The 25361-nt window shown below is 37.2% G+C and overlaps 1 protein-coding gene across 2 annotated transcripts in view; it reads left to right on the top strand.

The window, feature by feature from the left end:
- Cals (calsyntenin-1) overlaps window positions 1-25361 on the top strand; it is a 466513-nt gene that overhangs the window by 237740 nt on the left and 203412 nt on the right. For both annotated transcript variants that reach the window (XM_067140904.2, XM_067140903.2), the window contains exon 10: window positions 12321-12494. In XM_067140904.2, the coding sequence (XP_066997005.1) occupies window positions 12321-12494 (174 nt within the window). The remainder of the gene's footprint in view (window positions 1-12320; window positions 12495-25361) is intronic.

Genomic DNA, 25361 nt, shown 5'->3' with positions numbered 1-25361 from the left:
AGGATTCCAGGAAGATATGGCAAATATCGTGGATTCTGGAGGTCAAAATGAACTGTATCACAATTGACCTATCTAAGGCATTTGATGGGGTAGGTTATGGAAGACTAATGGCAAGAATGAGTGCAATTGGACTCGACAAAAGAGTGACTGAATATGTGGCTATATTCCTAGAAAAAAACAGAACTCGGAGAACTAGAGTAGACGTAGCTTTATTTGACCCTGTAATAATTAAGAGGGGAATTCCTGAAGGCAGTATTATTGGTCCTTTATGTTTTCCTATATATATATTTATATATAAATGATATGAGAAAAGATGCAGTTGATGTTATTATGTTTAGAGTAATTAAATAAGTTGCAAGATTGTGAGCAACTGCAAAATGACCTTGATAATGTTGTGAGATGGACAGTAGTCAATGGTATGATGATAAACGGAGTTAAAATCAGGTTGTGTTTTTCACATATAGGAAATGTCCTCTCAGTTTTAATTACTGCGTTGATAGGGGTGAAAGTTCCTTATGGGGATCATTGCTGTTACCTTAGGTATTAATATAAGGAACATAATTGGGGTAATCACATAAACAGTATTGTAAATAAAGGGTACAGATCTCTGTACATGGTTATGAGGATATTTAGGGTTTGTAGTAAGGATGTAAAAGAGAGACCATATAAGTCTCTAGTAAGACCCCAACTAGAGTATGGTTCCAGTGTATTGAACCTTCACCAGGATTACTTGATTTGAGAAGTGGAAAAAATCCAAAGAAAAGCATCTTGATTTGTTCTGGGTGATTTCCTACAAAAGAGTAGCGTTACAAAAATGTTGCAAAGATTGGGGTGGGAAGACGTGTCAGAAAGGAGACGAGCTGCTCAAGTAACTTATATGCTATGAAAAATATGAGAAATTTATTTTTTCTTCCACCTATTCAGTACAACTCAATGTTTAAGTTAGAGTTGAATCCTCATTAAAATAAGAATTGGTACATGTTTTGCTCTTTCCTATGGGGCATCATCAGCCGTAGCATTACCTCAAACCATATCACGTACCTAATCTAAAATATACTAAAAAACTGAATATGTTAAAAAACTTCACTTAAAAAAAAGCAGTCATTACATGAGTAACTTGATTTAGATACAAGTGGAATTAACAATGTTGAATATGAATGAAGATATAAAGTATTGTTTACAAAAGGATGAAAGTGAATAGAGAATAAAGATAAAATTGATATTATAAAAATAAAAAAAAACATAGTAAGGAAATGCATTCCAACACTGTGCCATTTTTACATAATATTGGACCATGGCATGTTTGCTTGATGTAGTCTTATTGAAAAGATATCGAATAAGTTCTATGTTTATAGTTTATAATCAGCCCAGAAAGACATAATTATGTCGTAGTTCTACTTGAGCACCTATGTTGAACAGATTATTAGAGAACAACTTAATGAGGCTATTGAAATGTCATTAGACCATCATCTTATGTAGGGCAATATTCCGAGTTGATAGTGTGCCTGGCACAGAAGGACGTTGATTTCATGTCGTAGTTCTACTTGAGGAACTTTGTTGAACAATTAATTAAAAACTTATTAGTTCAGATGTTGATTTACTAGTTGAAAGGGTTCTTGTCAAACTGTTGTACGAGTTTAATATTATGCTGTGCAATATAATATTGTTTCAAGCTGTCGTGGAGAGATGGCGTGGAATGACATTAGTAAACGAATAAGTTTGAGTAGCGTCTTTAAAAGTAGGAAAGATCACAATATGAAGATAAATTTGGAATTCAAGAGGACAAATTGGGGCAAATATTTATTTATGGGAGGTGTTTAACATCCAATAGTCTAGCACTGAATTTCAACAACACATGCTTGCTTCATAAATTTTATCTATAATTCATGTCTTGCCTTAGTTTATATTGACTTTGCCTGGTGATTGTCTCTAGCTAATCCGAAACTAGTTTCATCAAATACACTGGAACCTTGGATTGCGAGCATAACTCGTTCCGGCTACATGCTTGTAATCCAAAGCGCTCATATACCAAAGCAAGTTTTCCCATAAGAAACAATTAAAACGCGGATGATTCGTCCACAACACGAAAATATTTATTCGCATACCATTTCTAAAACAAAATATAACGTAAAACAAATTAAAGTTCACTTTTTCTTACAATAGAATCATTGTTGGTATGAGGGAGATGGGAGATGACATGAGAGGAGTTACTGTGTAGCACAAATTTCACTAACGGAATCATTGCTCTCTGTTGGCTCCCTGGATTTGTTTTCTTTTCGTGCAACATTAACGAGGAACCTGTCCAACGACGATTGCTTAAGCCTCTTTTTGAGGATTTCACGAAAATGTGACATTGCATTGTCACTGAACTGATTCATCGTTCGCACTGCTACAGCCTTATTCGTGTGGTGTTTTTCTGCAAAATTTTTCACCGTTTCCCATATCTTACCTTCTTCTGAATCTCAGTTGAAGTGAGAGATTCCATTGACTTTCCCTCCTCCTCTTCCCCGATGAGATATCCATAACCTCTTCCTATTGTTCGCGATGCAGGTCCATCAGTATGTTGGTGGCCTGATCCTGGGTATGTTCTTCCACCAGCTATTGAATGTCCACGTCATTCACCTCCAGCCCCATAGTGTTCCCTAAGGACACGATTTCATCGACAATCGGGGGCTCATTGTCACCAAGAACACCTAAGTCACGTCCAAGAACACAGTCAGGTCACAGCTTTCCCCAAGCGGAAGTAAGAGTTCTCTTGGTGACTCCATCCCAGGCTTTATCGATAATCTTCAGGCAGTTCACGATGGGGAAATGATTTCTCCCAAACTCTCGGAGGGTAAGGTTTGTTCCTTCGGTCACTTCGAAGCATCGCTGAAATAGTCCTTTGGTGTATAGCTTCTTGAAGTTCAAAATTACTTGCTGATTCATAGGCTGGAGTAGTGGAGTAGTGTTGGGAGGAAAGAACTTAACCTAAAAGAACTTGAATTCCTCCAGTAAGTCGTCCTCAAGGCCTCAAGGCCTGGAGGATGAGCAGGAGCATTGTCCATAACCAGCATGACTTTGAGTGGCAGATTATTTTCTGGAAGGTATTTCTTCACTACAGGACCAAAGACCTCATTCATCCATTCAACAAACGAACAGGGGAGGGGGGACACGTGACGCTTGTATTGCGGAACCTCACTCGCTTATCAAGTTGCAATTTCTTTGAAATGTTTGCTCGTCTTGCAAAACACTCGTAGACCAAGTTACTCGCAAGTTACGACAGAAGCGTATTATTACTCTCAGTGTTTAAATACGCTTCGCTCAGTCAACGGCCTTTTGAGGTGAGTCCTATAAACACTTTCTTTATTGGACACGATCTTATATCTTGCCTTTCCCTCCACAACATTATAACTGATATATTGTTAACAGCTTAAAGACTTCATTTGTACGCTCCCGCCTCATCAGGCTCGTTACACACAGAACAATACCATCGAACAGAACACTATTCAACTACTTGTAATCATGTTTCTCACTATACGCAATATTACGAAATGTATACGAAGCCCAACGAGTTTTAGAACGAAACTATTTTAATAGCTTCATGTGTGAATTTTAATTCGAACTCACACTAAGATTACAACTGTAATAAATTTGATCGCTCTTGCTGAGAAATGAATGATAAACATTGTATCTTTCTATTTATATATATTCATTTTAAATATAATATCATGAGATTTCAACTTGCAAAAATGTTAATATTTATAATGTTTGTATGATTGCCAGTTTTCCAACGCCTTTGATCAGCTGATGATGACGCGGTATAGCATCGAAACTAGTCCTGAATAAACATACTATGTTGTAATTACATCTAGACAACAAATTGTACAGTATTGAATAAGGTGGACTCTAAAACCTTTTAAAACATCGTAATCTCAGTTCAATAGGATAAAAAATGTTTATTACATAAAAAAATAAGAAATTTAGTCACATGTTCAGCCATTCTTTTGTCTAGTCGAGTAGCCCTCATTTTTGTTAGTAATCTTCCATGATCTACCCTATTAAAATCCTTGTATAGGTCAATTGGGATACAGTCCATTTGACCTTCTGAATCTAATATATATGCTATATCTTACTGGAATAATCTTTCCTAAAACCTAAACTGTTTTCTGTCAATCCAGTTCGTAATTTTGAAAAAATGTCCGATATAATCAGAAAGAATGCTTTCCCCAAACAGCACATCAAGCTGACTGGCATGTAATTATCTGCTTTATCACCCTTTCCCTTGTATACGTGGGCTACTATTGCAACTCTCCATTTATTTGGTATCGCTCCTTCATGCAAACAATAATCAGGTATTTCATATATAGCACTATATCCCAACCCATAACCTTTAAAATATCTCCAGAAATCTTATCAATCCCAGGCGCTTTTTTAGCTTTTAACCTTTGTATTTTTTTTTCAAATATCTTTATTATCGTAAGTAAATCTCAGTAATTCGCCAGTATTAGACACCTCCCCTACATTGCCCCCTTCATTCCCAGTCGGCTCAGCCAGAGAGCGAGAGTCCCAGACGTGGACCATTCGCTGTCAGGCTTTGCTTATTTTATAAGGGCAGGTAAGACTTAAGGACTGATGACAGTTTTGAAAAAAAAAAAACAACATATAAAACAATAGGTTTGACATCTATTACAACTAGCACTTCATATAACACAAAATAACAAAATTTAACAAATTAATATTGATGATTTTGATTCAGATTCTTCTCCAAAAGTTGTCTGATACACTACACCTTCATTCTCCAACCATACCGAAGCTTGCATTTTACTGTAATATAAAATAAATAACCATTAACCCACATCTGGCTTGAATGAAAATGAAAATTATTGTAGGAGAACCTCCTCCTAACACTGGTCGGATTATCAGTGAATAAAAAAAAATTAACAACAGTAAGTTATTCCAGGTTTTGTAAACTATCCTAGGCTGTCACGATAGCATCTATCTTTACACTAAAAAAATTTAAAATTTTTAGTTTAATGAAGAAAATTAATTAATAATGGTGTCATTAAACCTTGCAAATATTATCATAAATATTACATCATTATCTTTCTTTTTGTGGATAAATTCCATTAATATTATTTCGTTTTTCTGGTGTGAATTCCACTGAACTATATCCTTGAAAATATTTCTATTACGTATTTTTTCTGAGTCATGTCTATTCAAGACCTTACCAAGATTAATTACATTTAGGGCCTGTTCTACGACTGTCAGATAAAACAGCCAGATACGTAGGCTGCAGTTTTGCAAGCTAGAAGTTAAATATTCTCTTGCGTACTACCAACGGATTTTAACGACTGTATTGTAATGTGGAAGATGTAGTAACATTTTTATTGGGTTGGTAATAAGGTTACTGAAAATATAGTGAAATTTAGCGCGGTGGTATACGTGTTCCCTGGTGTTTTCGTTTGTTTAGCTCTATTCCTTTTGAAATTGTATTACTAGAATCCAATATCGGACTCTTATTAAGCTATAATGTGGAAGTCCAGGTCAAAAACAGAATTAGGACTGAAATATACACATACGAAGAAATGTTAAGATTCAGGTTATGTATCTTTTTTGTCTAGTACTATTTACGAGGTTGCGCGTTACGACGAAAGTAAAGTTTATATTCGTAATTAATGCCACTGATGCAGCGTGGGATCATTAATTTTATTATTAATTCAATTTATTTTTTGCTCGTTGAATAAGTAGTTAGTTTCTTTCTTTTCAATACAATGTGAGAATAGTAACTGGAGAGCATTTATCTCACTTTAGCATAAATACTTTTGTAGCAAATTGTTATGAAGTAAAAGAAATATAACCTCCTTAACATCCTCATTCGACGGACGAATTGCCATGAACAACGTCGTATACCTTTACTCCATATGTGCGTTGTGGATAGATTTGGAATAGAACCCACGCTTTTGACACGCATTTTAATGATTAGGAAATGTGTACTATCACCTCTAGTACCCTACCGACTACCATTTACAAGATAAAAAAATATTAGACTATTGGGACTCGAACCCACGAAAAACTGCTTAGCAGCAAGCCTTGCTGCCCTAACGACCACGGCTACCCATGAAGCTTACGGTTGCCTGCTTTTGTACTAGTGATCTACTCAGTAGCAACAACTTACTAGCTTGGGAAATATTTAAGAATTCTGTGATAGCTGGACAGGAAGCATGACATACGTTATAAATATATACATAAATTACATTGTAACAACTTAATTTCGCATAGCATCATGCAGATGTAGATTCATCTTCATGAGTAGCCATCTTGATTCTTTACCGTAGCGTCCCCGATAAGAGCGTTAACAGCCTCTCCAACTTCGGCATAGCTATACACGAGAATATTTTCCCAGATTGCACATAAACGAAAGTCGTAGTACGCGGTTTCAACCGAACTTCCAGATAAATGTCCAAACTGCCAAATAAATATATACCGCACTTTTATCTGGCTGTCGTTGTACAGGCCCTTACAAGAATTATTTCCACGAAAATCTTTTTAAACTGCTTTGAATAATAAATAACATTAATTAATTCATGTTACTCGACACCTTGAAAATGAATTTTACAATATTTACAATTTTTGTACTTATATGATTTTGAAATAACACGCACTTACTCATTTTTGTCTGGTACCTTAACGTCAACTTTATGTAAAATTCAAATAAAATTTATTAAAGATGTTAATCATCTCAAAATACATCATCACAAACAATGCTGGAATAACCTGGGCCCAACAAGATGAACATAAATCAATAAATCACACAAAAATATTACTAATTACTGCACTCATTCCACAATCACACAAATGATACAGGATTATTATATTATTTACATATTTTACAATCGGATTCTGGAATTTGAATATTAAGTTTTGGATTTTTATTCTCCTATCCATGGAATATCCAGATGACAGTATCAGATAAATAGTAACACATGACACTCATAGAAATGTGATTAAATCTGGGCAATCACTTGTAAAGAAAATAAGAGTTATGACAACGTTGATCATCGAGAAAATAAGCAATTCAATATTCAGAAGAATTGGTCGACTAATAACACGCACATAAATATTGGTTAAACATTAATATCATCGGACATGTGGTTCATGAGTTGCGATAAATTATTATTACTCCTAAATCTCATCCACATTATTTAACATGTGTTCCAAAATTCGCAGAAGGCATGGTTCTTTAGACACATACAGTACTTCCCAAATAAAATTACACAATTAATCCCTCAGGATCTGCCGTATTCCAGGCTCATAATCCATTAATAGAGCACACATCAAACATAACACAATAATAGCAAATAACGGTTACCATCAATTTCAGTTTAACCCGACTTTCAACTTTATTGTTATTATTGCTGTCTATTGATTTCGCCAAAAATCTGAATTCGACACTGAGTCTGATGACACTACCTTGCATTAATCCAATGAAGTGCGTAAGGTGAAACATACTCTGAAATTTAACATGTCAAATATGACGTGATTTCGTCCCACACGAGTTCACACATTAGAAATTAATCTCGCATAAAATTATCTTTTATTGGAGAGGTCTATGATTTTTAAATAGCATCCTAATCATTCGGAGGGACATTTAGAACAATATCAGAAGACACTCGCTGACTAACTATGCTAATAGAGTCCAACAAATCATTCACTCACAACGTAACAACACTACCATTACCCATAGGAAAGAAGAATGGAAATATTGTCAAAAAGCTCTAATCTAATAGAAATACTACCATCAATGAATAAGCTAGTAGTATTTTTACAAAGATGAACAGGAAAATTATTATAAAAAGGTACTTAAATTTCTGATGAAATTGGATCTCGTTGTCGAATCTGCTCACATGGTGATCTGCTTACATGGCAATTTGCATCCAATCGTTACCTCCCCCATGTCAGACAGTGCCTACATTTTAACACTGCGTGTTGACAGCAAAGTCCATTTCCAGATTCTCCTAGATCGCTCTTTCAGAAGATGGGTGAGACATCCTGGTGAGGAGAATTGAGTATGTAAAGGTCCTCTTCTTTCTTGTCTTGATGAGAGCCGAAACTGACACAAAAGTTTTAGAATGTGACGTTATGTCAACCATGTGGAAATTATCATAGAATTATACGTAACTTGTCCTCGAAAATCTGCTGCACTCGAACGTCACAATTGGAAGGGGCGTTTATTCCTGAAGCACAGGTATTTATGCATTTACACCGGGAGGTGTGTCCTTATAGCGCCTCGTAATTGGACATCGTACCTTCACCTGATAGGTTCTCATAGTTCGAAAGAGTACTATATAGAGAACATTCACCACGTGCTATCAATTGGAGCGGCCTTGAGAAATTCTAAGTCACATGACTACAGCTGGCCGGTCGATTAAAAAATCAATACACTGTCCATCCTACCTGTTCAAACCGGTTCTCTGAACTAAAACACGGCTGAGTTGAAATAAACTTGTAACATATCACCCTTAATGAAAGAATGATAACATCCCTTTGACACATACAATAAGATATTCATTATAGGCCAAATTTGAAGAGGCAATATGGACATTATCTTTTCATCCAACTGCCTTTACATACTATTGACTGAATACTTCTGCATTCTGTAAGTCCTCACATGTACTACAATCCCCTTGTTCATAAATGATCCCTGGAATGTCCTTCCTGGAATCTCTTTCTGCTTTAAAGTACATGTAGGTATATTTTCATTGCTCCTAAAAGTCATATGACTGCTAATTATGTTTGCCACAATGTATCCTTAGCTGTTTTTTTTGGTGCTAAATTCAATTTCCTAGTAAGTTCTTGCAATCTTCCCTTACTCCTGCAACTATTACTAACTCTGTTTCCTTCTAATCTGCTCCTCCTTCTTAATCTCTTTATTTCCCTGTTGTAATTAAATTGGTCCTTACCATTCCTTAGCACTTTTAAAGGTACATAGCTGCTTTTACACCCCTCAACTATTGATTTAAACCCATCCCACATGCTGTTCTCAATTCTATTAATTTGATCATAATTAATTTCCCCGATACCTCTCTTGTCAGCCATATGGTATTGCCTAATAGTCATAATTTTACAACCTTCATTTTGGTCTCGTTAGTTTTGTGTTTGTTTTTTTTTTTTTTTTTTTTTAACTACCGAGCTCGATAGCTGCAGTCGCTTAAGTGCAGCCAGTATCTAGTATTCGGGAGATAGTAGGTTCGAACCCCACTATCGGCAGCCCTGAAAATGGTTTTCCGTGGTTTCCCATTTTCACACTGGCCATTATTTAAGGCCACGGCCGCTTCCTTTCCACTCCTAGCCTTTTCCTATCCCATCGTCGCCATAAGACCTATCTGAGTCCGTGCGACGTAAAGCAACTAGCAAAAAAAAAAGTTTTTAACTAGGACATAAACAGCTTCATGAAAACTTATACCATCTATCACATCAGTTTCTGTATAGTGTTAATCTGGTTTTATCAGCACCATGTCTAGAATTTTTTGCATTTGCATTTTGAAGATAGTGGTTTCAAACCCCATTGTCAGCAGCCCTGAAGGTTGTTTTCTGTGGTTTCCAATTTTCACACTAGGTGAATACTGGAGTTGTACCTTAAGGCCACAGCTGCTTCCTTCCCACTCCTGGCCCTTTCCTATCCCATCGACACCATAAGACCTATCTGTGTCAGTGCGACGTAAAGCAGCTTGTTGAAAAAAAAAATTAAATCTTTGCTGGGTGCAAGAGTTTTCGAAGGCAGCATGAAGAAATTGACCAGACTCATTGCAGTTGTAAATTTGATCCCCAGATAGGCCCTCGTTTTCTATTAGTCTGTGGAAATTTTCCTTGAATTTATTAATATTGTCCAAATCAGCAGGTAGTTTTTTGCTGCAAATGTTTAACTGTCTGATGCTGTAGCTTCTTCCAGCTATCCAGCCAGCCAACAGTAGTATTAAATCCAGGCTCCCCTTCTTGAAATTCCTCACATATTTTGAGTGCTTCCTCTTGCAAAATAGGTCCTATAATGTGTTCCTACCAGGCAAGTTAGCCTTGTGGTTAGGGGCGCGCAGCTGTGAGCTTGCATCTGGGAGATAGTGGGTTCAAACCACACTGTCGGCAGCCCTGAAGTTGTCCATTTATCATCCTTCCAATTTATTTGTAATGTTAGGAAACAGAAGGGTGCTGTAATGGTACTCTGAAAAGAAATTTTAAATGTGCCGTAATTCTACCAACACCAAGTCTCTTGCATCTAAGCATTCAGTAATGTTAGAAGACTGCACCGGGATTCAATGCTGCAATCTTGAGCATACCCTACGTGACCCGTTGCACAGGATTGTTTCTGTTAGATATGCAAATGAAAAAGTTATGCAGCTGGAGTTTGTGGGTACAGGAGTTATTCAGGCTAGGTCAGTCCCAGTGTATTTGCCACGTGAGGGAGCTGATGAGGATGAGATAAGTTTGATGATGCTCTGAGTGATGTAGTCAGGTTTAGTATAATACTGATGGGTGATTTAATGAAGGAACTGGTAAGAACTGAAGTGTATAAGAAGGTAATTTAAAAATATATTGGAAGATATGAAACCTTACAGTAGGGAGAAACATTTAATAGGGTGGGATTAGCTGTTGCTATTCCATTCTTCAAGCATAAGAATATTCACCACTACAGACTCTTAATAAGTAGAGATAGAATTACAGGACACATCTCAAGACACCCAGGACTTGTTCAGTTAGTTTTTGCAGGAATTGTAGGCAGTAGGAATGGCAGGGGTAGACCAAGGTGTATGAATATGACAAACAGATTGTGAGTAGGTGTAGGATGTAGTTAGTTGCATAGAAATGAAAGGTTAGTACTGGATAGGGAGCAGCTGCATCATGCCTTGTTCCTCTCATTTCTCTTTCTCAGTTCTCCGAACACTTCGTTCTGACAACGATTTGTGTTTAGACACCCTTTCTCTTACCTTCTTCGACAGATGTAATCACAGGCGCTGTGGCTGCCTCCCAACTTGTGGGGTCATGAACATTAGAGACAACTTTCATGGTTTTGACTGTTAACATTTTATGACCAAACTTTGAGAGAATGGTTGACATCACAACACTAATCGAATAACTTCCTAATGACAAGAAAATGAAATACTATTAAATTAAAACTATGTTAGAATACTTAGAATGGAACACAGCGAGAAAGTTTAGAATTGAGGCAGGGTCACTCCAACTGACAGTGTGAGACTGATTTTTTAGGTAGTTCTGTGCACATGTTGAATTTGGAGGCTCGACCTCTATGAACACACCGCAGTGCCACCAAATCACATCGGCCTGGAATTTCTGGTACAGTTATAAAGTGGGATTTAGAATAGATATCTTCCCATTGGATGAAAACTGTACACTGGTCTAGAAGCAGGGCAACCGGCAGAATGGCAACATCTGTCTATACATGTCTTCGGTCAGTATGCCACGGAAACTGTTTATAGGCATTTTGGAAAAAGAAAATTGTGATCATTGGTGGCTTCAGACCATTATGGAGTTCACATTATGTGTAAAGGAACAAATGGGAAAAGTGTTTGGGGGGGGGGGGGGGAGAGAAACGACGACACTTGCTCACTAATGTTATGGAACTTCATAACAAATGCTGGAAGGTACTTCGGTAGGGAATACAGAGTTGGAACAGATGGACGATTTGAAATTATTTGAGTGTATATTTTCTTAGGATGGTTATAGAAGCAAGACAAATCAAATCAAGGTGTTTGAAGGCTATTGCACTGAGTTCACCATTGTGATCAGTGGTATTTTGTAAAGAAAAAATGTGTCCACAGGCAAAACTTTCCATATGTTGCTCTGTTTTAAAGTTGCCTCTTGTGCACACGAGTGGAAGTTGGTTTGGCTTAGGATACTTAACTCGTAAGACATGAAAGCAGCAAGAATGATTATTATTAGAATCATGCTGATATTAACTTGTTGGAACGAAGTTACAAGCACATTTGCAATGAAGAGATAAAGAGGAAGTTAAGAATGAAAATCTTGGTTGAAGCTGTGAGGTGATTCAGAAAGAATAGGTTACTTAGGAGTATAATACTACAGTACACTCAGCCTGGAGGGATTAATTCACAGTGAGTAATTGAGTACAGGCTACTGTAGATAGTAATGTAATTGAAATGTATGGTCAAGGATATATGAAGCATATTTCTTCTATTTTGAATCAGTTCCACTGTCTTTTACCTTTGTAACATTTGTTCCAAATTTGCATTGAATGTAAGATGGTAACCTTACTTAAGAAAATGTTAATTGAATGGAACTTCATTTTTTTCTTGTCTTCTGTTTAGGCTCAGACAACAAAATGAAGCATCATTTCCGAGGATATTTAGCTGGTTTATCTGTCCTACTTCATAAAACTGAAAAACCAGAAGTTCTTAGCTGTCTCCATAAATGCAAGGAGAGTCTTGAAGTTCCAGCCATGGAGCTATTGGAACCTGGAATGGAACTTCTCACCAACAGCGGTAAGTGTGCTATTATTTTGTTTCATGTTATACATAATCAAGTTCTGTACTTGTCTACTTCATTTATACACATTTTTGACAGGCTGGAAATTTCTGGCACAGTTATATCGTGGGATTTAGAATAGATATCTTCCCATTGGATGAAAACTGTGCACTAGTCTAGAAGCAGGGCAACTGGCAGAATGGCAACATCTGTTTATACATGTCTTCGATCATTATAATAGGCAATCTGTTTATAGGCATTTTGGTAAAAGAAAATTGTGATCATTGGTGGCTTCAGGCCATTAAGGAGTTCACATTATGTGTAAAGGAACAAATGGGAAAAAAAACCCACACACACTCGCGCACACTCTCTCTCTCTCTCTCTCTCTCTCTCTCTCTCTCTCTCTCTCTCTCTCCCTCTCATATCTCCATTTACAGGCACTATTATAAACAGTAAATGTGATGTTATCCTGTTTTGCCACCAGAAGCTTTTGGTTTAAAAATATTTGGAACAAATTTATTTCAGCTTACTACTCGACAGATGACTATACTCCTCATGCACCCATTTCTGGTGCCTGTATTTGATTTTTATTCTTCACTGTTCTAGTTCTCAAATAATCGTTGCTGTTGTTTGTTTTATACTTGTACATTTTCATTATACTTCATTTTGTGTAGTAGATTCTGCAACATGTAATATGAAATTCCTTCAAATTTCTACAGCCTGTCATGAATATTCCATTAAATCACTCCTTATGTATTTCAGGTTCTCCATTCCTTCAAGATTTTAGGCTCTTAACATTTCTTTTTCCTTTTGCTTTGCTCATTTTTCATGTCATCACTGTTGCCATGCTCCTTTCACTCTTGATTCTACGTCCTATTTGGTAACCTCACCATATCTTGCGCATCAAACTGTCCTTGGACCATTCACTTATCTTTTCTCCAAATCACAATCTCACCTGCAAATAACACTATGTTCATTCATGATTCTCTAATCTCCATTTACAGGCACTATTATAAACAGTAAATGTGATGGTACCCTGTTTTAAATATGTTTCATGTTTAAACCATCTGTCTTGTCACTCTTCATCATATCAGTAATGTCAGACATTTCAAGATTTTTGCAAACTAACTTCTAGATTTCAGGAAGAAATGCATGCATTCTTCTGTGGCAAAATGTCAGACGTAGGGAAACAAAGATGATAATTGAATCAACAGTTTGAAGAAGGAATTGAATCCAAAAGTGGTTATTGGGAAAATCAACAACAAAAAATGTTCCTACTTTTCTTATTCTTTTTTTTTTTTTTTTTTTTCTTTCTTAACCCAACTTGTATGAGAGTTTCTTTATATTAACTTGCTCTTCCATTACCTTGGGAAAATCAGTTGGACTGTTAGTAATGAAATAGCCAGGCTGAGTGGCTCAGACGGTTGAGGCGCTGGTCTTCTGACCCCAGCTTTGCAGGTTCGATCCTGGTTCAGTCCGGTGGTATTTGAAGGTGCTCAAATACGTAAAAGAAGTCCTGCAGGACTAAATTCTGGCACCTCTCCGAAAACCGTAAAAGTAGTTAGTGGGACGTAAAGCTAACGATATTATTATTAGTAATGAAAAAATGTACCTTATTATAAACAATGGATTTGTTCCCTTCTTCAAACTGATTATGAAATAGGTATAACAATCATTTTTTTAAACACCAGAAGTTTTTTTTTTTTTTTCAAACCATCACTAATACAACGTATTGAGAGTTCTGTACTACTCACATGTTTTGAAAGCATTGAGGAGAAAATGTACTTTGAATATCATTATTGTCCTTTACATTCACTGTCATTTGCAGTTGTTGCAGTAGTTGGTCTCATCAACACTTCTTCATAATGATTTGTACTAATTTGGACTGTATGTTACTATTTTGCCCACATTCTGGATCTTCTTGTATTGAGTGTGTTTTTTTTTCATTGTAAGCCTTTTCTATTTGAATGTGGGGTACTTCTGTAATGAATTCTGATGCGATTAGATAAACTTTTGGTAAGGGGTATTCTAAGTATGTATTTAAAAATCGAAAATGAGGACTTCTCCTTAGATGTTTTTTTTTTTTTTAAGAGCTTAGAACCCCGGTTCTTGAAGTCTAGGATACTTTCTGTAACATAAAGTAACAGTAAGGGGCTGCCTTACCAAGGTGGTAAAGGAGTGCTCGGTTAACCCGGAAGGACGTGGGTTCGATTCTCCATCAGTCGGGAAGTCGAAAATTTAAGGAATGAGATTTCCACTTCCGGAGGTGCATATGGCCATGAGGTTCACTCAGCCTTCACAAAAAATTAGTACCAGCTTAATTCCAGGGGGCAAAGGTGGCCGGGCATAGAGCTGGGCACTCTACTCCTCCAAGGTTCAGGTTTAGGAAAGGTTATTCCATTGAAGCTCAACCTGTAGGATTCCAGCAAGATATAGCAGATATCCTAGATTCGAGAGGTTTAATGGACTGTGCTGTGATTGATATATTCAATACGTTTGACAGGGTAGATTGTGGGAGACTAATGGCAAAAATGAGTGCAGTTGGACTAGACAAAAGCGACTGAATGGGTGGCTATATTTGTAGATAATAGAACTCTGAGAATTAGAGTAGATGAAGCATTATCTGATCCTGTAACCATTAAGAGGGGAATTCCTCAAGGCAGTATTATTGGACCTTTGTTTTCACATATATATACGATATGAGTAAAGAACTGGAATCAATGGTTTTTTGCGGGTGATGTTATAGTGTGTAGAGTAATAAATAAGTTAAAAGATTGTGAGCAAGTGCAAAAAGACCTCGACATTGTTGTGAGATGGACAGCAGTCAATGGTATGTTGATAACTGGGGCTAAAGTCAGGTTGTGAGTTTCACTTATAGGAAAAGTCCTATCAGTTTTAATTATTACTGTACCGAGCTTGATAGCTGCAGTTGCTTAAGTGCGGCCAGTATCCAGTATTCGGGAGATAGTAGGTTCGAACCCCACTGTCGGCAGCCCTGAAAATGGTTTTCCGTGGTTTCCCATTTTCACACCAGGCAAATGCTGCGGCTGTACCTTAATTAAGGCCACGGCCGCTTTCTTCCCACTCCTAGCGCTTTCCTGTCCCATCGTCGCCGTAAGACCTATCTGTGTCGGTGCGACGTAAAACAACTAGCAAAAAAAAATTATTTGCATTGATGAGGTGAAAGTTCCTTGTGGGGATCACTATAATTACCTATGGGTTAATATAAGGAATGATCTTCATTGGAGTAATCACAAAAACAGTATTGTAAATAAAGGGTTCAGATCTCTGCACATGAGGGTATTTAGGGGTTGTAGTAAGGATGTAAAGGAGAGGCCATATAAGTCTCTGGTAAGACCCCAACTAGAGTATTGTTCCAGTGTATGAAACCCTCACCAGAATGATTTGATTCAAGAACTGGAAAAAATCCACACACACCACACACACACACACACACACACACACACACAAGCTTGATTAGTTCTGGGTGATTTCCGACAAAAGAGTAGCATTACAAAAATGTTGCAGAGTTTGGGCTTAGAAGACTTGGGAAAGAGACGAGCTGCTCGACTAAGTGGTATGTTACAAACCATTATTCCGTATTGAAAATAGCTATATAACTAAGTTTACACCAGGAGTAATTTATTATACCACCTATTCAATACAATTTATTCCACTATTGTGTGGTCAAATGCACATAGAAATTACCAGATTTTTAAGGTACATGTTTCGCCCACTTTTTATTGGGCATCATCAGCCTTGTTCAATCTTAAAACACACATTGGCCTGAGGATCATATCAAATTTCATAAATCGTATTGATCAACTGTTAATGATATTGACACTGTGGTTATGTAAGAATTACAGGACAAAAATGGAATAAAAAATATATATACACATACTAAAATCACTTTGAGAATTAAAACGTTCATCTAAAAGTAATTGTGTCACGTTTTATTTTAAAAATCCATGTCTGACACTGAGATGGATCTCCTCGATCAAAAGCTTGAACAATATATATCACGCTTGGGGAACAGAATATCAAACCCAAGGCTTCATCGGATGGGTATAGTACGAATAAAAGATACAGTATATGATGAGGTTGAAATCTATTATTTAAAATTGGGATGAAAATACGTAATTGAATTGAATGCGATATGGTTTAAGACATCTTGGTATGTCGGATAAAAATCATGGTATGATGAGAAGCGCTAGTAAACATTGGAGTATTGGTCGAAATTGCCACAAAGATTACTCATAAAAGAGAGTGGTAGGTCTAAATGACAATCTTGTGTAACCAGAAGTGCCCCTTGTAGATGTGGTTGTCCGTAGTAAAAAATGTGGTCATTTCATTCATCACATGTAACATGTCCTACTGTATCTGCAGCATTAGTCTGTTTGTCTTTCAGTCAGTCTGTTTCAAACAGACTATCTACAAGGGGCATTTCTGGTTACACCAGATTGTCATTTAGACCTACCACTCTCTCTTATGAGTGATCTTAGCAGCGATTTCAACCAATACTCCAGTGTTTACTAGCGCTTCTCATCATACTATGATTTTTATCCAACATACCATGATGTCTTAATCCATATCGCCTTCAATTCAATTATGTATTTTCATCCCAATTTCAAATAATAGATTTCAACCTCATCATATACTGTATCTTTTATTCGTACTATACCTATCCGATGAACCCTTGGGTTTGATATTCTGTTCCCCAAACGTGGTATATATTGTTCAAGCTTTTGATCAAGAAGACCCATTTCAGTGTCAGACAGGGATTATTTTTAAAATACAATGTGACTCAATTACTTTTAGATGAATGTTTCAATTCTCATAGTGATTTTAGTATGTGTATACATATTTTATTCAGTATTTCTGTCCTGTAATTCTTACGTAACCACAGTGTCAGTACCATTAAGAGTTGTTCATCAATATGATTTATGTAATTTGATATGATCCTCTGACCAATGTGTGTTTTAAGATTGAACAAGGCTGATGATGCCCAATAAGAAGCGGGCGAAACATGTACCTTAAAAATCTGGTAATTTCTATGTGCATTTGACCACACAATAGTGGAATAAATTGTATTGAATAGGTGGTATAATAAATTACTCCTTGTGTATACTTAGTGGTAAGTGGTGTGTTCTGTGCTGTCAGTGGAGAGATGGCGTGGAATGACATTAGTGGACTAATAAGTTTCAATGTTGTCTTTAAAAGTAGGAAAGATCACAATATGAAGATAAAGTTGAAATTCACGAGGACAAATTGGGGCAAATATTCTTTCATAGAAAGAGAGTTAGGGATTGGAATAATTTACTGAAGGAGATGTTCAAAAAATTTCTGAATTCTTTGCAGTTATTTAAGAAAAGACTAGGTAAACAGCAGATAGGGAATCTGCCACCTGGGCAACTGCCCAAAATGCAGATCAGTGGTGATTGATCAGAACATTTCTTGAGCGGGTATTTTCACTAAAGGGTGATTTTGCATGAAGTCGAACAGAAGTGCTCCAACCTCCATGGCATTAGAACAAAGCATACCTGCCAAGTATTCCTGTTTCTCCGTAAAATGTACAGATTTTGAGTGTGTTTTCCGGTTGTTACGGATGAACATTATTGTAGGTATTTTGAATATCCGCGCTTGTTTTCGCTTTCTGCAGTCAAATCGGATTTGTTTGACTTTTGATAGTAGCTGTTAATATGAGACGCAGTGTTTGAAATTCGAGCAGTAAATGTATTTATAATCACATTATCGATTATCACCGTGCTTTCGTCACCCGTTCGACCTGAACTGCTACTTCATTCACTGAGATGTTCCCAAACAAATAGCAGGCTGTGATTTTGAAGAAAATAAATCTGTGAATAGTAGCAGGCTTGGAATTTATATATAACAACTTTAGTAACTGTGTCATGCTTCGTAGCAGCTGAAAGGCTGTGTTTGTGTGTGGGTATGAATAACATTGGTGGTAGTTATGAAAATCGTGGAAATGCATGGCGCATTTGTAAGCAGTTTACTATTTTTAGTGGTGTTTGTAATGAGTTCAACTAAGAAACTATATTATCAATCTTTTAGGGAGGCATATTCTGCTGAATTTCCTTGACAAAACTGTTAAAGCAGCTGCTTTCCAGATTTGTTAAACCAAAAGGTGAAACATTGATGATATTCTGTACCTTGTGCTCGTGTGATATAGGCTATACGTTTCTCACGGAGGAAGAACAGAATTAGTAAATCACATTAAATCTGTTAAACACGTCTCCAATACAAAATTTAAGGATGGCAATCAGAAAATTAATTCCTGTTTTACCTCATGGAGCTGACCTTGATATAGTAAGAGCGGAATGCTTGTTCACTTCATTTTTAATTCAACATAATATCCCGTTAGCTGCTGCCAATCATGCTGGTGCTCTGTTTAGCAAAATGCTTCCAGGCTCAGAAATTGAAAAAAAACCCATGGCTGTGGTTGTACAAAAACTACACAAATTTTGAAAGAAATGGCTACGGTTTCAAGAAGTGAATTTTTTGTTTACATGCAACGTGAGCCATTTTCTGTAGCTACAGATGGGAGCAATAATAGTAATGCTAAGCTTTACCCTATTGTCGTTGCCTGTTTTGTGACAAAGCAGGAAAGGATAGATAGCTCAATGTTGTCTGTCCCAGCCTTGGTGGGTGATTCAGTGGGATTCAATTGGTAATTTGGTAATTTCACAATTACTGTTACAAAATACCAATTTAAAATTGTATAGTCTTCTGTTCCGAGAATGCTCCAGTCATGATTGGAAAGAAGAATGGAGTTGCTGCTGTTTTAAGGGAAGCACAGTCATCTGTCTTCGTACTGGGTTGCTCATGCCATTTGATTAACTTGGCTGCTGCGAAAGGTGCAAGCATTTTGCCTGTTAAAGTTGATTAACTTTTATTCGACATCTTCTATTATTTAAAAAAAGAGTTTTAAGAGGAAGGAACACCTTAAGAAATTCCAAGAGCTTCACAACAAGAAAACTAAGAAGATACTGAAACATGTTTGCACAAGATGGCTATCGTTAAAAAGTTGTCTGGAGAGGCCGTTGGAGCAGTGGGATCCACTACTTGGTTTCTTTAACGATGAGGTGTTTGTTAATGTTCAGTGTGCATCAACTACTAGCATAACATCATTTACGATTCCATAAGCCGAGCCTGGTAGTTCCAAAGACCATGGAAAGAGGAAAGCTACTGAATCGTCAGAATTGGTCGCTGCCAAAAGATTTGCATGCGTCACAAAATCTGACCCTCCTGTGCTAAAGAATTAGAACATTATTCAAAATCGTGAAGTTTTTTTTTAATGGTTCTGTCTTCAGGCTTAAATAAGGCATACCGTGCCTTCCTGTATGCTGTCATTTCTTCATTTGATAATCTCAAATCTATACTTCAGAGTGCTTCCTCTCACATTCATAAACTACTAGAACTAATGACAAACCTGTTAAAAGCAGCTGCTTTCCAGATTTGTTAAACCAAAAGTGATCAAAAGTTCCCTTTTATTAAAAGTTTCATACCATTCTATTGAGAATCAGACAATGATGAGCTGGTCATTGGTATTGAGACAATGAACTTTGTGAAGAAACTTAATGATAGAGATAAATCAATATTTTTCTCATCTGCCAGGGGTTACTTCTGCACAGCATGTGATTATATTATTGACAAGTTCCTCTCAGTGATGAAGTATTGGAACATGCAAAGATTGCAGATGTTTCAAAAATTGAAGATGCCTCGTTTTCTTCTGTGCAATTCCTTATAGAAAGATTTCCATCATCGCTGCTGAGGAAGGACAGTGAGTTGGTCTAAAATGCAATGAATGTGCTTCAGAACCAATTTGTAGCTCTTCAGATTGATGACTGTGCTACTGAGAATCTGACAGATGACACCAAATAGGCTCGCTGACTCTACCGCACAGCAATGCTGAGTGTGAACGTGTGTTCAGCTTGGTGAAAAAGAATCAAAATCAATTTATGTCCTCAGTGTCAAATGAAATTCTGGATTTTATTTCTGTTTTGAAAACCATAAGTACTGGTCTATGTTACTCGAGTAATTTTCCTACAGAATTTCTGAAGAAAGCAAAGAAAGCAACTCACCTCTATCTGTCCTCTCCATCCTGTGATGGATAATAGCTTGCATGGTGTGAACTCGAGAGAATTTTGTAAATAAGTGTACATGTTTAGTTTAATTTTGAGGGTGACATTCATATTGTGAACCGCAAAGTACAGAAAAACACTGTTTGTGTACTGTGTGAACTGTTCCCAGTGTTAAGTGAAAACAGATGAGCACTTATCAAGATGCAACTTTTGTGTAAGTATTTAATTTCAGGGGTGTTTGTAATCTCCCCCCTTGCCGTCCCTTTTCACTATGTCTGTAGACTTTGCGACGCATTGTGGCTACTCCGACAACTAATGTTACTATTAACCTATTTATGCCCAATAATTTTTTTCGAATTTTATGGTTTTGACTACTGGAATCAGTTTATGTCCTAAAACGCCTCGAAAATTGTTTTTAAAATGTTTGTTGTTGTTTAAAAATTATAGCATGGGTCGCAAACGATCCAATGGGCATGAACCCCAGGGGCATATCTCCAACATGGGCTTTGGCTATTTTCATGTTTAGGTTCATCATGGAATATTTTTAATGGTAAAAGAACAACAACTGGTGTATTTTATGACTCATTATTATTGAAAAATGAAAATGACGTATCTACTACAGAGGTAAGTACTGAGGTAAGTATTTTAAAGCACATAGAAAATGCTAATAAGAAGTCGCTCTTCACTAAATGCCATAAGAAGGAATTTTTCCTAAAAATGTTAAGAGTATCAAAATTTAACATTGACATTTAACATTAAGAATATAAAATAGACTATCAGTTGAGTTTCCTAGTCTGTCTTACACATCCCTTTGAATACTCAGTACTGAAATGGCACAACGGGCTTTGACATCATTATTATAAAACTTTTTTTTTTTTGCATATAAAAAAAGGAATCAGTCAAAATTACTAAAACTACGAAGCTAAAAATACGTTCTCATTTACACAGTGCACTTTACTACTTGTGGAATACTCCAAAACAATAATGGTGTAAGGCAACAGCACATCTTTGGCATGCTCGGACAGTTTTACTTTTGCAGACGCGACAGCGTCGCCGGGGCTGATTGTCCACCAGAAAATGACCACCGTGGCTTTCCCGCATGGCTTCAATCACTGGTGCACTCGTGTTAACATTGCGAGGAGGGGTTCCATACTTCTCTAACAAGCTGGTCACAATGAATCGTCGGAACGCCAGGGCGTCAAGCTTCGTGGCGTGAGGTCTCGACAAAATCCAAGCATTGCTCATCACAACGTCTAGAAGCCAGAGCAGAATTGGCATATACCATTTTTTGCCTCTTACGTTCATGTGGAAAGTAGATACATTGTTGTCCGTTTGATCTACTCCTCCCATGTTCTTGTTGTACTAAGAAACAAGATGTGGTTGAGGTATCTTCACAGGTTTTTTCTGCGCGAATGAGTACCGCCCAGCTTCTTCAACAGGTTCTACGCCATACTCGTTTGACAGGATGTTCACACTGTTGTTGTCTTTCCATGTCACAGCCACTATTTGGTCTTCTTTGTCAACTGCACTTTCAAAGTATCCCCTTTCGTTTTTATTCATCGTCTTCTTGTCTGGCAATAGGCCCTCCATCTGGTTAGCCCAAACCGTGCCAGTGCATTGCATTCCTCGCTTTTTTAACTCTGACAACAACTTTGGGCAAGTAAAAAATTTATCGCAGTAAAAAGAGAAGCAGACACTGGCGTAAAACGTAGATAAAACATTGCAGAATTTCAAAACAGCGCTTTCCCCTAAGCCAACATCTTTAGAGCGTTTTTTGTTAGCTTTTGCACCTTGATAAATAGTCTTGTGCTTCGGTCCGTAGTTGTGACCCACTCATTTTGTCTGGATTGCAGCAGTCATCTTCGTCGCCCGAATCAGCGTCTGATATAGGACCCGTATCATCTGGTGGAGTGATAAAAACATCCACTAATGTTCCAGTAATATCGCTGGCTCTGCTTTGACAAGCTCTGACAGAATATCATCAGTAGTTAATTTTTTCGCCTGAAAAGGGCAAAATAAAAATTTAAAAAACTGCAATTTGCTAATTAGTTAATGAATAAATGGCTTAAATATGCTCCGAATGGTTGATATTGTTTCAAAAACACTAATTTATAACATTTTCCACCAATCCCTTGTGTTGTAACCATCTAAATGCAAAAATACGCTAAAGTACTATTGTTCTGTGGTTTGTGCCCAGCGGGTCGTTTGCGACCCACACTATGTTATTCGTGGTGTATTGTAAGAACCAATTAACATATTGAAATAGTAAAGGCATCTAAGGATGCGTCAGATATCCCCGAACAACATTAACACACTGAACACTACATTTTAAAACTTTTAACAACTCTACTTGCCAATAACGGTGAGAGCGTGATGCAGGTTCCACCATGACTCAACTAGCTGCTGCGCAGCATCTGCATTGTGGGAAACCTGCTCCAACCAAGACACGGCAATGTGGGCAATCTTACTACACACACTGAAAGCGCTACCAAAACGAAACAACAAAAAATATGCTCGTCAGAAATTTTTCTTTTGGGTGGGTCACAAAGGACCCGCTGGGCATAAATGGGTTAATTTCATACACACGTTACTCTTTAAATTAGTTGAGCGCAAGACACTGTTATAAGTGACAACATTCGGAGAGCATACCTCTTATATTTATTATTCTCAAGGTGTGGGGTGATAAACTCATCACCTGGCAATATACAGGAATAGGGATCGGGACAAATGTAGATTGTGGTCGCATTTTCACAATTGTACTTGGAAATTGAATCAATTCCTGTTATTAAAACTGAACTCTTGACTATACATAACAGTGAACTCTTGCATTACTTTAATTGAATAATATAAACAATACCCTGTGAGATTTGTTGTTACATAGAAAGAAATTTAAGAAGCTATTGGCATTTTACGTGAATTAAATTTGATATCGCTGGTGATTTTCTTCTTCGTGTTATTTATGCATAACATGTCTGATGCTGTAATACGTTATGTCCGGAACCACCACTGTTGAACTTTGTCCTCCTGGAAAACCCGCCTGGATTGATTGTAGTTGGAAACTGTAGTCGGTTATGTCATCATCTTGAGTGCCTGGAGTTGACCTACTTTCCCTGTCCAAGTGTAATGACCTCCATGCGGTCACGTCCACTCCTTTTCGTTGTTAGAAATAGGAAGGCTTTACTGAAGAACCTGTAATATTCAGGCATGCTATCTACTATAGTTTCACACCTCCTGATAGCTAATCTAGAGACTTGATAAAAATAAAACAGTTCTATGCGATGTTGGATGTATCTACGTATGATTCAATTCTCGAACAAAGTTCGCACATTACATAATAGAATTCAATAAAGAATTCAAAGTACACTGATGACTTTTTAATTGCATATATCGGTAAAGTTCAATATATACTGCCTATACATCTACAGACAACAGCACCAAGCCTCTGGTGAATATACTGAAATAAACTTGCATTATGCTGCTGCTTCTCCATCAGATCTGTACAAATTACCACTCATATTAGACGACTCTACAATCCTTACATCGACTTATATAAACTCATGTCCACACATCTTCCTTCTACCTCATCATCCCTTCCACACCGATACACGGTAGCTAGCGAATATGGAAGGAAGCTTGAAGCCACGTGGCCAAGTGCGATACAAAATTTGTCATGTGTCTTAATAGCTTCCCCATGCACAAGAACAGTTACAACTTGACTGTGTCAACGGAAACTTGCTTGCCTAATGCAACATCGGTTAAATATAGCCTTGGTTGCACAATGTCATGCCAGCTCATCTGCCTACAGTTAAGTTACAAGTTAAAGTATGACTTTTTCAAATTAACAAATCTCACTTATTTACATTCTTAATGATTACAAACAGAATTCCCTTATTGAGTGATTAGATGGCATAAGATGCGTGATAGCTAATTAATACTACAATCTAAATGATGATCAGACTATAAAAGCAAATGAATTGGGTCAATTAATGATGAAAATGAAAATCCACAGCCTGTTTGTAGTCATTTGACCAGATCAGGAATGGAATGAATGAAGCCCCCATCTAGTGGCGAGGATAGGAAATGTGCCGGCTGCCGAAGCCTGTCGCATGCCTAGGGCAATGATAAATGACTGACAGATGAAATGAAATGTTAATGGAGTGTGTCGCTGGAATTAAAGATAACAGGGAAAACCGGAGTACCTGGAGAAAAATTCCTGCCTCAACTTTGTCCAGCACAAATCTCATATGGAGTGACCACGATTTGAATCACGGTATCCAGCAGTGAGAGGCCAGCGCACTGCCGCCTGAGCCACAGAGGCTTTCAATTAGTGATAATAATTATAATAAATGCTGAATGAAGTCTGTAACCCTGTTGTACGGTTACAGCATGCGCATGTTGTTAAAATTTTCCACTTTAGTATCTTCTGGATTTATCTTTTTGAAACTTGGCAGGTATGACGAAGTGTTTTCATTTCCTTCTGTTTGTCATAAAGTGTATTAAGAACTCAGACTTCAGAGATTAAACACGACAAATCTGTGATGAACTGCATAACATGAGGATATAAACAACAATTTGAACAGATATCAATGCCACCTGTTAAAGAGCCAAACCACTGTGGTGATGGTGGACAAGCTCGGTATCCGTTTAAAGAAGTGAATAAAACCGGGATATGTTCCGTTCTTCAAACTGACAGATATTTCCAGGTCCAATTACACCAGCACGCAAGTTGATTTTGGTCCCGTGTTATAATTTGAATGGACATCTATATGATAACACAAGTTT

This window comes from Anabrus simplex, chromosome 2 (assembly GCF_040414725.1).
Source record: "Anabrus simplex isolate iqAnaSimp1 chromosome 2, ASM4041472v1, whole genome shotgun sequence".
NCBI lineage: Eukaryota > Metazoa > Arthropoda > Insecta > Orthoptera > Tettigoniidae > Anabrus > Anabrus simplex.
This window is presented reverse-complemented; position numbering and strand designations above follow the sequence as displayed.